Source organism: Rattus norvegicus, chromosome 12 (genome assembly GCF_021556685.1).
Source record: "Rattus norvegicus strain SHRSP/BbbUtx chromosome 12, alternate assembly SHRSP_T2T, whole genome shotgun sequence".
Lineage (NCBI taxonomy): Eukaryota > Metazoa > Chordata > Mammalia > Rodentia > Muridae > Rattus > Rattus norvegicus.
The window spans coordinates 24,236,929-24,252,184 of NC_141545.1; the positions used below are offsets into that span (position 1 = coordinate 24,236,929).

Sequence of the window (15,256 nt, forward strand, 5' to 3'; positions counted from 1 at the left end):
GAGTTTTCCTTTGATTTGCTGTGTTGTAGAGAAGGTCAGCTGAACACTACCTTCAGGACCTACTGATTCTCAGACCTGTCCCTGATGGCTGCAGCAGAGCTCTTTCTGGTCTTGGGCCCCTCATGTATTCTGAACACAGAGAACACCTGAGAGGCAGGACTGAGAACGAGTCTGGCTGACACACTGACACAGTTTCTTCCCCTACAGGCCAGCAGAGGAAAGACTAAACCCCAGACAGGAGAGCACCTGTCATCCCAAGGGGCAGCTGAGGATCCATTGGGAAGTTTATCCTGGAAGGCATGCAAGCGAGACAGAGAGATGATTCAGACAGAAATGCATGGCACATGGGTAGAAGGACATGAGTTTGATCCCCAGCTTACACATAATAACCAGAGGATGTTCCAGAAATTTGTAACCGCAGCTCTGGACAAGCCAGAGACATGGAGAGTCATGGGTTTGCTGTCCACCTATTCTAGCCTAATTGATTAGTTCCAGGGCTAATGAAAGATCCCTTTTAAGAACAGGGAAATTTCTCAAGGTGATAAATTGCAGTCATTCACTAAATTTATTTGAAGTGAAGTATTTTGAATTCCATATTAATGGAAAAACAATAGTGTGTGTCAGTTGGAAATGTAGTCAGCTGCCTAGCACAGTGATCTGATGTGATTCCAGGGAACCCAAATTGTACATAGAGAAAACTGACTTTGGACAATTGTTCTCTGACTCTCAGGGTTGCTCACAGTTTCCTGGTGTGACATTGTCTGTTTGTCCCCAGTTAACAGACCTCCAGGTGCCAGTTTCTCTCACCAGGGTGGAGAGTTTATATCAAAATAGTAATTGGTGAACCCACATCAGCATCCTATACCTCAAATTCTTGATCATCAGAATCAGAACATGCATGGCTGTAGGACTGTTCTGTCAAAGATTCTTGGGCAAGGATAGCAAGATAACCCCATTTCTGCCAGATGGGTTCTAATGTCCTGTCTTCAGAACCCAGGTCATTCTGTCATCTGTCTTTGGTCCTGAGAGCCCAACTATGCTGTTCTTTCTTTGCTCATGGAGTTAATGATATTTTTTAGCAAATGAGGAATCAGAAAGTCAAGCAAACCAAGGAGCTAGTTCAGAGCAAGGCTGAGGTGTAGATGTGTCCATACCCTGAAAATCTTATCCTGACACCAGCTGAGTTAGGAAAGGTCTGTGTGTTTAGGAGCAAGAAGCCTATACCACCCCCCACCTCCTACACCTTTGTGGTAGGCACAGAAAAAGATGAATTACAGGTCTAACTTTCTCTTGGTTTATAAGGACAGGTCCAGGGAGCACACTGAATTTCTCTTCATGCAAATGAAACTTTCCCAGAACCTATCACATAGAAAGTATCATATAGCCCATGTTACCCCCATTTTTGAGTTTGATGCTTGGGCCCTGGAACCAAATTTGATCTGTAGTGTCCATATAAAGAGGCCAGCAAAACCTGTAATCTTAGCAAAAGAGACAGAGGCAGGCAGAGCTTTGTGAGTGGACAGTTAGCCTGGTCTATGTGTCAAGTTCCACACCAAACAGAGCTATGTGAGCTGTAATCCTAGGACTGAGGAAGTGCACACAGGCTTGTCTGTACAGCTCACTGGCCAGTCAATCTAGTCTCCCTGGGAAACTTGAAGTCAGTGAGAGAGAGCCTGATCCAAAATATGAGGAGGATGAGACCTTAGGCTCTCCTCTAGCCTGAACATGCATAAACCAATGCAGGCACACAAAGACAGATACACAGAGACACACGGAACATAGACACACAAACAGGGATTCACACACAGAGATACACTCAGATACACAGACACACCTATAGAAACACCTATACATAGATACACAGGAAGACACAGACACACAGACACACACACACACACACACACACACACACACACACAGATACACACACAGAGACAGAGAGATGAGTACCCAGGTATACCCACAGAGTTATACAGACACAGATTCTTACACAGAGACACACAAACTCACATGCAAACACATAAACACATAGACACACATCTGATGTAACAGATCCACATGTTCACACTCAGTGGATAAACCAAAATGTGTAAAAGAAGAACTATGAAATAGCCATGTGTGTAAAGCTCAGTCAAGAGCCGAATACAATCCTTTGCTTCATGCACATCACACCACTTATGTTCACATTTCTGGCCCAAGAGGAACCCACCCGGAGCCCTCAGAACACAGGAACTGAGGATCAGTCTGGAACAGAATCCTTACATTTTCTGCGTGTACCAGGAGCTGACATTGTTCCACAGCTCTCTGTGCCCAAATACCCCTGGGTGAGAGCTGGTATCCCAGTAGTGCTTACATGCAGACTTATGGGAGCGTCAAGCCACTGTCAGAGACAGAAAGACCAGCTAAAACAAGAGATAAGCAGATGGCAAGAGGGAAAGGCAAGAAACTAAGCAGCATAAACCGAGGTCATTTGTCATCATCAGCACCCAGTTCCCCCACCACAGCAAGCCCTGGATAACCCAACACTGGAAAAGGATTATTTTGACTTAAAATCACAAGTCATGATAATGTTAAAGGAGTTTAAGAAGGACATAAATAACTAACTCCCTTAATGAAATACAGGAAAACACAGAAAAACAGGTAGAAGCCCTTAAAGAGGAAGCACAAAAATGAACCAATCAGGTGAAGGAATTGAATGAAACCATCCAGGATCTGAAAATGGAAATAGAAACAATAAGGAAATCACAAAGGGAAAGAACCCCGAGAAAGAAAATCTAGGAAAGAGATCAGGAGTCATAGATACAAGCATTACCAACAGAATACAGGACATGGAGGAGAGAATCTCAGGGGGAGAAGATACCAGAGAAAACATTGACATAAGTGTTAAAGAAAATGCAAAACCAAATAACTCCTAACCCAAAACATCCACTCCAAATAGATTGGACCAAAAAAATTTCTCCCATCACATAATAGTCAAAACACCAAATGCAAAAACCAAAGAAAGAATATTAAAATTAGTAAGGGAAACGGGTCAAGTCACATATAGCCAGACGTATCAGAATTACACTGGACTTCTTACCAGAGACTATGAAAGCCAGAAGACCCTGGGCAATATCTGCTCCTAACAGTTCCCCTTTAGTGATTTAATGAAATTGATCATCTCTCCCTCCAGGTGAGGTAATACTTTGTGGTTAGGCAGCCAATGGGCAGAAACTGCCTATTTCATTTACAGACTAGTACTGTCCAAAAAGTAGACATTTTGCAAAATAGTTGACTGAAAATCTTTGCCAAGCCAGAATTATCAACCCTTCAAGATTTCTGCATTTCAAGAGTCTGTGAGTTAATTTTTGGGCCAGAAGGCTGAAGACTTGAGCTCACATGTGCTAACAGAGGACTGGGCTAGTGGAGGTTTGTCTTTACAACCTGTCTCAGTTCTGGAAGTCATGTTAAGCTTCCTATGTGTATAGATATTTGGTCATTCTCAGATTTCTGATGGAGTTGAAGACTGATTATAGTCTCATAGCCTACCAATGCTGTTTAACTTTGACAATACATATTTAATTAGATAGTTATCAGAGAGTATACAAGCTCACCAGGATATAACATAGATTTTAAGCCTTTCTTAAGCAGGAATGGATAACTCAGTGTTCTGTTTAACTGATAACATGTTGGACTGGGTGTTAGGTATATTTTATGCTGTTAATTTACAAACTGATAATAGCTTATATTTGAGAGACTTTTTTTAAGTAGACAGAAAGGGTGAAATATAGGTTGATGTCATTATGCAAGTGAAGGCAGGTACAGGATAGAATGAGGCCTGTCATTGGATGAGAAGGAAGGATGGGCAGGAGAAAAGTTGCAGAGGAGGAGAATACTGGAGCGGGAGGGAGGGCAGCCGAGAGAACATGGAGGCGGAGGTTGAGAATTTTTTCTGCACATTTACAAGTTGTTATGACTATTCTTAAGCAGTGGATGTGTACAGGATTTTATGTGTCTAGATGAGCAAATTATACCTTGTTTAGGTTGGCATTTATATCTTATCAATTGGATTAGAGGTTATTGTGTTGTGCGTTCTTTCTTGTGGTGATTTAATTGAGTTCAAGAGATTGTGTGGTGACTGTACACACTGGTCTACCATGGAATTGGGATGTGTATGTCCGGCACCGTGTCAACCTGTCCTGGGAACTAGATGGGTGGAGAGATTGTTGCTAGGCGCAGAGAGTAGCCATCGGCAGTGTGATATGGATGGAACATAGTGTGTGAGATGCTTTGTTGACTGAAGTGAAAATATCCAACAGACGCCATGTGGCCCTAGGGCGCTGGCACTAATGTGGTATAAAAGAAACCATATTTAAAATTTTTTTACTGCAACAGTGGGGGACACAATACAAAAGAGATTGAGGAGGGGTAGGGTAGGAATAGAGGAAATATAGAGGAATGGGGCAGAGAGATTACAAGCCACTTAGGAAATGGAATAGTGTAGATAAGATAGACAGTCAAGGTGGAAGAGAGAAGAAGCAGCTATGCCAAGGGCTAGGATATGTCTCCCAGCCAAAAGTGGGGGCTGGGCCCAAAAGCCCTGTCATGTTGTCAGTAACCACAAGGGAGGATCTTCTGCAACTTGGGAAAAGAAGAAGCCAGATCAGTAAAGGAAGTTGCTGGCCACAAGGAGGTGGAGATGGTCCTGCTCAACTCAGTCCTCCACTTGAGAATATCTGAGCATCTGTTTTTATTTATCCTGATTCTCTCGGGACTGCTGAGTGCCCCAGTGTCCCTAGACAGGGCATCCTCAACTTCCTGATGGCCCTGCTGGTCTCACTTCCTGAACAGAATCTGGCTATGGCTTGGATCCTCCTTCTTCTGCTGTTGGCAGCATGTCTGCACACTGGTGAGTGGTGGGGACTTCATTAGCAGGGACTGAACCAGAGGAGGGCACAGAGTGGCTGGGAAAAGTGGGTGTCTTGTGTCCAGTGTCTGGTAGAGGAGCCAGTCTAGTCTTTCTTTCCTAATAGTTCAACCTTCAGAGTGAGCCCAACCCAACCCTTCTCTCTTTTTGCTGTCTCTGCAGCCATAGGGACAGTCCTGCCCTGTGTCCCACCCCTCCCTTCAGATGAAGGCTCAGGATGCTCAGGGTTGTCCTTTCAATCCCTGCAGTGGCTTCAGATTCTCCCTGTCCTTCCCAGGGAATTCAGCAGGATATCAAAAAACGCAGGACTATGGTGTCAACCAACCAGAACAGCTCACTGGAATCCAAGGCGGCTCCATCGAGATCCCCTTCTCATTCTACTTCCCCTGGGAGTTGGCCAAGGATCCACAGATGAGCATAGCCTGGAGATGGAAGGTATTCTTTGGGGAAGTCATCTACAACTCCACCCTGCTTTTCCTTCATGAGCATTTTAAGGGCCGGCTCATCATGAATTGGACACAGGGTCAGACATCAGGAGTCCTCAGAATCCTGAACTTAAAGGCGAATGACCAGTCCACATACTTCAGCCGAATTTTTCTGCAAACCACAGAAGGCATGAAGTTGTGGCAGTCTAGAGCTGGAACCAAACTCATCATTCATGGTGAGTCACCATGACTCAGGCTTTGACACCTGTGGCTTCCTTGTTCCCTAGATATCACATCAGGGTCCACAAGTCTGAGCTTCCTTTCATATTCCTTTCCCTCGGCTCTGCTCAAACATCTGCCACCAGCACCTTTCCTTGCAGTTGGGAGAAGTCTTTGCTGCCCCTATGTCTGTCATCCTCTGCTCAGACACAATCAGAGTGGACTGTTGGCTTCAGTAACCCATAGTTCACACCCTTATTTTCCCAAAACTAACTACAGTCCTGCCCACTTTAGCCAGTGACCTCAAGGTGAATATAATTATCCAGGATGGAGCCGACTCTCATGTTTCTGTGGCAGGGCTCTAGTTGGTACCTATGTGCAGCATCTTCACATAGCTCCAATGTCAGCACAGAACATATAGTAGGGGCCATTGGATGTTCTGGTGTTCTCAGGTCTAACTGTAACTGCCACATGTCACCATAGTCCCTCATTTCACCTCATAGTTCCCCAGGACACACCTATCTTCTCTCTCCAGTCTCTTCAGTCATTAGAAAATGTATAAGAAAATGTTTCCATTTCCATGATGTGGCTGCTCGGTCTTCTGATCCCTACAGCCCCTCTGATGCTGAAGGAACTTGAGTCCCCTGGATTGGGAGCCCTGAGCCCATTGTAGTGACTTGTGTTCTTGCATAGGGACCAACAGAATCTGGGTCCTGTGTGTTGCTGCATTGTTTCCTTCAACTTTTCTCTGTTGCTCCCCACAACCCCACTTTTTAAAATGTGAGTAATTCTTTATTTCCTGTTTTCTTTCTATCTTGTTTATTTATTTTATATCAGTTTCTCAGCATGTAGCCCTGGCTTTTCCAATACTCAGTATAGAGACTCATCTGGTCTCGAACTCACAGCAGTCTGCCTTGCCTCTGCCTCCTGATTGTGGACAGTACAGCATGTGCCACAACATCCAGAGGTGCCTCCTGACTGTCCTAAGTCAAATTATGAGAGGATGTGCACAGAGCAGTTATCTGTGTAGGCCACAGCTACCATGTTGACTTGTACTAGAGTTTGATAGCTGTTGCCTGGACTTAGAGAGAAAGGATCCATTTTATGTATGTGTCTAGTTCAGTCATTCTCTAATTCCCTAAAGGTGCAACTCTTTTATACAGTTCTTCATGTTCTGGGCACCCACATGCCTAAAAGTATATCATTGCTACTTCAAAATTTTAATTATCCTATTTTTATGAATCACAATGAAATACCTGAAATGTGTGATACCTGATATGTAATCCATGTTGGGATAATGATGCACAGGTCAAGAACCCCTGGTTTAGAATTCGCAAATAGGTAAATATTGGCAAAAATTTTCTCAGTTATGTGTGTAAAGCAAAGGAATATATTCTGCCCTGGACAGAGCTGCACACATAAAGCTAAAATTGTGTTTTTTCTTTTACACATTTTGGCATATTCAGTGTGTATGGCAGAGGTGTGTGTGTGTGTGTGTGTGTGTGTGTGTGTGTCTGTGTATGTGTGTGTGTGTTTGTACATATATTTATGTATGTAGTGGCTACAGGAGAGCCTAAGTTCTCACCCACCCTCTTTTGCGGGACAAGCTCTCTTACTGGCTTTAAGTTTTTCATGGAGGCTAGGTTGGCAGGCCAGTGAGCCACAGGGAAAAGTCTGTCTCCAACTCCTCAGCTCTCGGATTACATCACTTGACTCTGTTGGACATGGAACTAGACACATAGACCAGGTTACCTGTCCACCCACAGGGCTCTGCCTGCCTCTGTCTCTTGGGCTATGAGCAAGGGTCATGCAGCCTTCACCATGTTCTTGATATTGATACTGGGGACCAAACTCAGGTTCTTGGGTCCAAGCAGCAAAAGCACTATGAACTAACCATATCTGTTAGTTATGTACTTAAGTTATATATTTAAGTGGAAAAAAATCGCCAAAATTTTCTAACGTAGTTATGTGTGACCCAATGAAAATTAGTGAACACACAGCCAGGACAGTTGGGGACTGTGCATCTGAGCTTACTCTTCTGGAGTCTCAGTCTTAAGCATGTGTTCCCTTCCTTGTGTGAACTTCTAACAGCTGTTCTGCATCCCACATCCAACCGAGGAGACAAGGTGTGACACTCACCCATTCCTCACTTCATCCATGGAAGATTTTCTCACTTTTCTTCTTTCCATAGCTCTCAGTACTACCATGGCGAGCCCCTCCATCATCCCCTCTGCAGTCCCTACAGCTGGCCTGGAGAACACAAGGGGCCAGAGGAATCCATCACTGCTGAACTTGGGAGCCATGGTTGGGATGGTCATGGCCAAAGTTGTGGTCATCATCCCCCTCTATGGATGGGTGATCTTCCTGTGGTGGAAGCAAAGGTAAGTGTTCCAAGACAGGCCTCACCTGAGCTTCCCCACTGGGAGTGTTCTCAGGTGTTGGAGATGGAGAAGGGCAGGGAACAGTAAAGAGAACAGAAGGAGGGAAATTTGCCTGAACTCCTCAAGAACTGCATGGAGCCTGCTGTCCTTCCTGACCACCTGGAAATCAGAGGAGCAAATGTAGATGAACACAGCGCATGCTCCTAAGGAATTCAAGTAGCCATGCAGGAACCTCAGGGGCTGACTGTTCATCTGCTATAGAAGAAATGAGGGTAGACCAGCTTTTGCAGATAACATGTTACAGGAAGTGATATGTATAAGTGGAGACACCTCTTTGAGTTGGGCATGTGTAACTAAAATGGAAATTAATGGACACAGAAAGAGGAAGAAATGTGTATGGAGAACTTAACACTACAACAAGCAAGAGTTGGACACTAGAAATCTCACCCTCCTCAGAGAAATCATGAAACACCCATTGAAGTGTCTCAGTTGAAGTGATTTTTCCACAGTCACATGAGCATCATCCCAGGAGCCATAGAAAGAGTTTTCAGATGCTAGGACAGCCTGATACACTAGGATCCCTGAGGCTCCCTGTGTTGGCCACCTTATGTACTGGGTGAGACCAATGACTTTGCTGCCTCACAATCCAGAGAGGATAGCTCCTAAAGAAAAATGCCCAAGGTTGTCCTCCAGCAGCACATGAGTGTTCACATTTGCAAATATTCACATGTGGTTATGCTCTGTTCACAGTAAATTTTACAAAAGGATTAGGGAAGTACTCTAAATTCAAGCATATTTGCAGAACGGAAAATTTTATATGTTATGTTCCTGGAGAACACACACATACACCACACACAAACAGACAAACACACACACTTGAAAATACAATGTTCTTTTGCAAAATCCCATTACATTTTTGTATAAACAAATTATTTGTCTTCAAATTCATGGGTACTCTAAGAAATAAAAATCGGTACAAAGAGGGTTACAAAATAATTCCAGCCCTTGGGTCCAGAGAAGGGAATCAGGAGTTCAAGTCTATCTACAGTTACATAGCAAGCTGTAGGCCACTGGGCTCCAAATATCTTGTATACCCAACACAAGACCTACATGTGAACTGAGGTCAGAGTTGATTTAAAGCCGTTGGGACTACAGGATAAGGAGAGAGATGCATAGATGGTGGAGTGTAATGGAAGTTTACAAATGAACATTTAAATGTGCATCCCACTGTTTCAGACAGGCTCTGCCCTCTGTCACTGTAAGTAGAAGAACTGAGAGGTGGAAGAGCAGCAGCCTGAATGGCCGCAGAAGTCTGACCGGGATTAAATCCCTGAGTCTGAAACTGCAGGATTCAGCAGCCTACACTGAGAGGGACAGCTAGAAAACAAGGTTTCAGGGAGGCAAGAGGGAGACACAGTGAGTGCAGAGCAGAGAAGGCAGAGATGTGTCAAGAAAGTAGAGTAGGGAAAAGGACTGAAAGGGAGACAGGATATGGTTGAGTTCACTAGTAGTCATCTGACATGCTGTGTTGTACAGAAAGTAGGCTGACTCCTGGCCTCAGGTCCTGTTGATTCTCAGACCTGTGCCTACCTGGATGTAGCAGACATGTGTGATGCCCTCATCCCCTCCTGTTGTCTGCACACAGAGAACAGCTGAGAGGCAGGAATGAGAACCAGCGTGGTTGACCCACTGACATAGTTTCTTCTCCTACAGGACAGCAGAGTAAAGCCTAAACCCTAGTAAGGTGAGTGCCTGTCATCTCAAGGGACAGAAGAGGAGCTGATGGGAAGTTCATTATGAGAAGCATGGAAGGGAGCCAGAGCGATGATTCAGTCAGAAACGCATGGCACAGGGGTAGCAGGACCTGAGTTTATGGATCAGGAGCTTGCACCCAGGGATGTGGCAAGAATTTGTAATCCCAGCCCTGGTCAAGCAAGAGACAGGCAGAGACAGATTGGCTGAACACCTAGTCTAGAACAACTGGTGAGTTTCTGGCCTGTGAAAGATTGTGTCTTTAAAAATGAGGGGGGATTGCTCAAGGTGATAAATCATGGACATAACATTTTCCAAATTGATTTTACCTGAAATATTTTAAATTACACACGAAGGAAGAAAAGTAGTATATGCCAGTAAGATAGATCAGTGGGAAATGGAGTCTGCTGCCTAGCCCAGAGTCCTGGGAATGATTTCTGGGGACCCAAATGGTACACAGAGAACACTGTCATCTGTGTCTCATGGTCGGCCACCCGATCCTGGTGACAAATAATCATTTATTCCTTACCTAACAGGCTCCCCACTGCTAGGATCTCTCATCAGGTGAGTTTACATCACACACCCTGCATCCCACAGTCTTCCATGTCTTCTCTCTGGGAGTCAGAGCTCGTGGCTGCAGGATTCTCCTGTGAAAGTCATTCTTGGATAACCCCCACTTCTGCCATGGGGGCTCGGATACCCTCTCCTTGGAACCAAGGTCCTCCTGTGTGTCTCTGGGCCTGAGAGCCTGATTGTGCTGTTCTCTGTCTGCTCATGGAGTTATTGACACTTTTAATAAATATGTTACTCCCACCAATCCATCTCAGTGTGTCTCCTGGGCCCCCATCACTCTTCCTTCCTGACACTTCTTAGAGAGTGTAGACTGTGTCTAGGGTGTAGGTCACTGGGATAGATGTAAGGGCCATGGTTTTCATTGAAACCCACAGCCTGAGAATCAGAGTTCTCCTCTTCTTTACTCTCTGGATGCTGACCTCTCATCCAGAGCCACCCCTCCCCACATGCTTCACATCAAGTGTCAGAGCATGGCTTGCTTGGGTCCCATGTTGAGCTTTCTTTACTCACAAGCCCAACTGTATGCCCTCACTTTCTCATTTCCTGCCATGTTGACATTCTGCACTCTCCATTGTCTCCTAAAATGGGAAATTTGTCCCAAGTCCAGTCTGTCCTAATATTTGATAGTCAGCAGGTCACCTTATAATAAAAATTTGTGGGTACACAGGAAACCATCCACAGTGACCCAGAAGGAATGAAACCATGCTTCTCATGACATAAGAATTTCATGGCCATGCTCGATAGAGATCTACCAACCATAGTGAGCCATAAATGAAGTAGTATGGAAACAGCTCCAGTTCTCCAATCACAAGCCTCAAATGAATATCATTCATGGGCCTTTTCTTGGTCATTTGGAAGCTGTTCCCAATGCCATGAGACAAGCTGGAGATATTTGGGGTCATGATGAGGTCCCCAAAACTGATGTGGCTAAAGTGAAGTGTCCTGGAAGAGCTGTGAGATGTCTACTGTGGTTGTGACTGCATCCTAGCCCCTGAGACTGAACTCTGCAGCTCTCCTGGGCATGGTGATATTGGGCATTTCTGATGTGTTTACACAGATGGCTGCCAAGATGCTGGTCTGTCCAGTCATCTCAAGGAGTCACATGCACGTGAAAGAAGGGGCCCTAATCCACTTGTTCAAATGGTCATGTGACTTCTCAGGTCCTTTTCCATTGCATAAGAGAGAAAATCCAGAGATAAGCCCACACCAAAGACTTACAGAGCCAACATTCTCATCTCTACATATGTGCTTAAGCTCAGGTTGTATACACTTAGGCAGACTGTGTCTCTGATCTGCCAAAAGGGAACATTATGTTCCAACTAGAGAGTAGATATTGGCTTCTGCCCTGGTGACAAGTGTTTGGAATTTATGTTCCCTAGACTGAACTGATCAGTAAGAAAAAGGAATAAAAGAAAATTAGGATTATAACATTCCTGTCATCCCAACAATTGACAGGTGGTGATGGGAATATTATCAATTTTAACATTGATTGTCAACCTGTGGGTCACCACCTTTCTAAAACTAGGAGAATGTTTTCACAGCAGTCACATTTCAGATATCCTGAATATCAGATGTTTATATTATGATCATAACTGTAGCAAAATTACCGTCATGAAATACCAATGAAATATTTCCATGATTGGAGTCACCCCAACATGAGGAAATATCAGAGCATTAGGAAGCTTGAGAACCACAGAATTAGAAGCTATTCTTGGTACTTCTTGAATTTAGGCCAGCCTGGGTTACATGAGACTTTGTCTTTAAATCAACAGCAAAGCTTAACAAAACTGAAATCAGTAAAGTGTGTAATGAAAAAAGGTTGTCACTTAGCTCCCTTTTCGTTGGAGATGGAGAACTTGAATATGATACTTAGCTTCTCTCCAGATTTATATAAAATATATCGTGAGTAGCAATACTTCAGTTTTTGTATGTTTGTTTTTGTTTTCTTCCGTTTTGGAGGAGGGGCTTTCTCTATTATATACATCTGATTGTCCTGGAACTTGCTTTGTACACAAAGTCTGGCCTCACAGTTAGAAAATCTCCTGCTGCTGCATCCTACTAAATGTACCTACATGTTAGGGTATTAACACTTTCCGGTTTTTCTTCATTTATTTGTTTTAGCTTTGGTTTATTTTAAGCTAAATATAATAACCCTGAGGAGGGGGTTGTGAGTTTCACTCTTTCTGTGACAACAAACTTGATGACATACCTATAAATGTCTTTGTCCTTGGCTATCAGCAGATGTTGGGGGAGACTGAACTGTTTCCCCAGTCCCACTCACTGGACCTTTAGAACACAGTATAGAGTCTCTTCCTCGGGACTCCCCCAGACAGGTGTGCAGGCAGGAGCTCATCTGAGGCTTGGCAGCAGATGAGGCAGATGAAGATGATGATGTCATCCTAGGGAAGAAACATGAGGTCAGTTGGCAGCAGGCAACTGTGCTATTGTAAAAGTGAAGCTTCAGCCTGAGCATCCTGTCTACACCACCAGCTGCCATCCTTCCCCCACTCTCTCTAGCTTCTCCACTCTGTCCCTGCACCAGTCTGGGGGTAACTTTGTGACCACACTCTGGATCTTTGTGTTGTCACTAGGGAAGAGAGATCAATGAGTGTGTGTGTAAGGAAGTGGTGACAAGAATGGAGAAGACAGGGACAGTTTTCATCTATGAGGTTATCTGCTGGGCCCACAGAGCCTGTAGTATGTGTTATCTGAAGGATGCCTCTGGAATTTGATTATCTACAGAGAAACAGAAAGGGTATAGCCTGTTTTCTTCCCCTGCTGTAAGATAAGTTAATTAGTTATAAAGTCAGAGAATCTGAATGCTGTGAACAACATCAGGAACTAGAGTCTCCAGAATCATAGAGCCTCATCTTACGGAGGCCTTGTTTAGTCTGGATGATGACAGGCAATATGTTGTAGCAGACTATATGTGAAAGGATCCTTGCATGATATGTGTTTGAGATCTGGTGCATGTGTGTGCAAGTCAGTTTGGGCCCATGTATGGAAGTGGAGAGGACAACCTCAGGTATGGTAATTAGCAACACCATCCAAGTTCACCATCAACTTTGTGTTTCTGTTTTTGATTGGTTGGTATTCAGTTTGATACATAGACTTTTGTAGGTTTGGCTGGGATTCCTTGGTGTATGTTGTTGGGTTTTTTTGTTTGTTTATTCTTTGATACAAATTTTCACTATGCAGACTCTGCTGTCTAAAAACTGGATATATAGACAAGGCAAGCTTCAAACTCAATGAGATCCATGGTATAAAAAACTGTGTGGATTTCTCAAGATGATCCATCATGGTCATACCATTTTATAAGTTTATGGTAAATGAAGTATTTTAAAATGCTATATTTAATGAACAACAAAACAGTGTATGGCAGTGAGATATGGAGCTCAGTAGAAATGCTGCCTAGCACAGTGACCTGGGTGTGATTCCTGGGGACTCAAATGGTACATGGAGAAAACTGACTGTGGACAATTGTCCTCTGCCTGTCAGGATCACCCACAGGCTCCTGGTGAGACATCATCTGTTAGTCCTCAGGTAACAGACCTCCTGGTGCCAGGACCTCTCATCATGGAGGTGAGTTCCTTCAAATAGTGATTGAGGGGACCCTCCCTGCATATCACCATCCTCCCTGCCTCCTGCATGGGAATGAGAGCACATGGATGCAGGATCGTGTGTGATACATCCTAGGAATCCATGTCTGCTCTGATGTCCTCTCCTTTGAATCCATGTCATCCTGTCTTTCTCTGGTCATGAGAGACTGACTGGTATTCTCTGTTGGTTTATGAATTTGTAATACTTTTTAATAAATGTGGGATAATAAACAAAACAATTCAAGGAGCCAGTTCAGAGCAATACTAAGATCAAACAAGAAAATCTCATTCTGAGAGCAGGAGAAGTTTCGAGTGTTCCCTCCTTCTCCAGTCTGCACATTCAGGTCCAAGGAGCCTGTACCACCCCCACCTCTGCCACCCTTCAGGAAGTAATAACAAGGTGACGGAATTACAGGTCTAATTTCCTGTTTCTCTATAGAGACCTTTCCAGCCCCTGTAATTTCTCTTCATGCAAATGAAGCTTTCTCTGACCCTCAGCACAAGCCAATCATGTACAGTCATCCTATAACCAATAATCATTTAGGAAATTTCATATAGCTCCTGTTACCCCCAATAAATCACAGCTCTTTCGCTGAAAACCTCTCTGAGAAGCCTGTTTCTCTACAGGACACAATTCAGAAGACATCCTGTGAGTGCACAACCCTGGAAAACCTTTGTTCCTGTCCTTCCAGCTCTGAGCTCAACTTTCCTGTATCCCTTAAACTCAGAAGAATAACCAGTCCAACAAATAAAAGTCTCACTCCAAGCAATCCTTCTCAGTATTTGTCTTGACCCTTTTCTCCCATATGTGACCTCTAAGAGAGTGGCAGACTCTGTCCAGGATACAAGTCAGTAGGACAGGGGCAAGGACCATGGTCCTTTTTGAGAATAACAGCCTGAGAATCAGGGTCCCCCTCTCCCTTATTCCCTGCACACTGCCATCTCATCCAGAAACTTGACCCCCCTCCCTCCATGCTTCACATTCAGTGACAGACAAAGGCATGTTTAAACCCCATGCTGGGCTTCCTTTCCTCAAAGGTCCAACTATACACACTAATTTTCTCATTTCCTGTCACGTTGATATTCTGGACTCTGGGTTCTTTCCTAGGACAGTTCCTTTTTTGCCATGTTCAGTCTGTCTTAACATTTGATAGTCAGCAGACCAGCTCCTAACAGAACACAGAAACTTTCCATTCTGACACATGCTTGTTAGAGTTCCTTCAAGCACACCGTGTCATAGCTACAGTGTGGTACCAATGCAACTCCAGTCCACCAATCACAAGCCTCAAATGAGTATCATTCATTGGCCTTTGCTGAGGCATTTGGAAAATGATCGCCAATCCCATGAGGCTAAATGGAGATAACTAGGGTCATGAAGAGGTCATCAAGGCTTCTTGTGGC

General features: G+C 44.2%; 1 protein-coding gene across 11 annotated transcripts; it reads left to right on the plus strand.

Moving 5' to 3' along the window:
* Positions 1 to 4,644: 4,644 nt before the first annotated feature.
* Positions 4,645 to 10,500, plus strand: Pilrb2l4 (paired immunoglobin like type 2 receptor beta 2 like 4). Of its 11 annotated transcripts, none has more exons than XR_015634304.1 (6): positions 4,645 to 4,888; positions 5,184 to 5,567; positions 6,244 to 6,330; positions 7,742 to 7,931; positions 9,577 to 9,675; positions 10,220 to 10,500. XR_015634304.1 is itself a non-coding variant. In XM_087579545.1 (6 exons), exons 1-5 carry the CDS (start codon positions 4,801 to 4,803, stop codon positions 9,655 to 9,657), a joined length of 762 nt encoding a protein of 253 aa, XP_087435671.1. In that variant the 5' UTR covers positions 4,645 to 4,800; the 3' UTR covers positions 9,658 to 9,675; positions 10,220 to 10,500. The 11 variants fall into 11 exon arrangements, 6 of the variants coding, with proteins under 6 accessions (XP_087435671.1, XP_087435672.1, XP_087435673.1 ...); XR_015634305.1 differs by having other exon boundaries at positions 5,193 to 5,567; XM_087579545.1 differs by having other exon boundaries at positions 9,645 to 9,675.
* The last annotated feature ends 4,756 nt before the right edge of the window (positions 10,501 to 15,256 follow it).

Bases quoted from the DNA above. Each gene is read 5' to 3' on its own strand.
- Pilrb2l4 (XM_087579545.1), top strand. From the start codon at position 4,801: ATGGCCCTGCTGGTCTCACTTCCTGAACAGAATCTGGCTATGGCTTGG. The intron at 4,889-5,183 runs GTGAGTGGTGGG...TGTCCTTCCCAG, and splicing joins GGCAGCATGTCTGCACACTG to GGAATTCAGCAGGATATCAA. The intron at 5,568-6,243 runs GTGAGTCACCAT...GTTCTTGCATAG, and splicing joins AACCAAACTCATCATTCATG to GGACCAACAGAATCTGGGTC.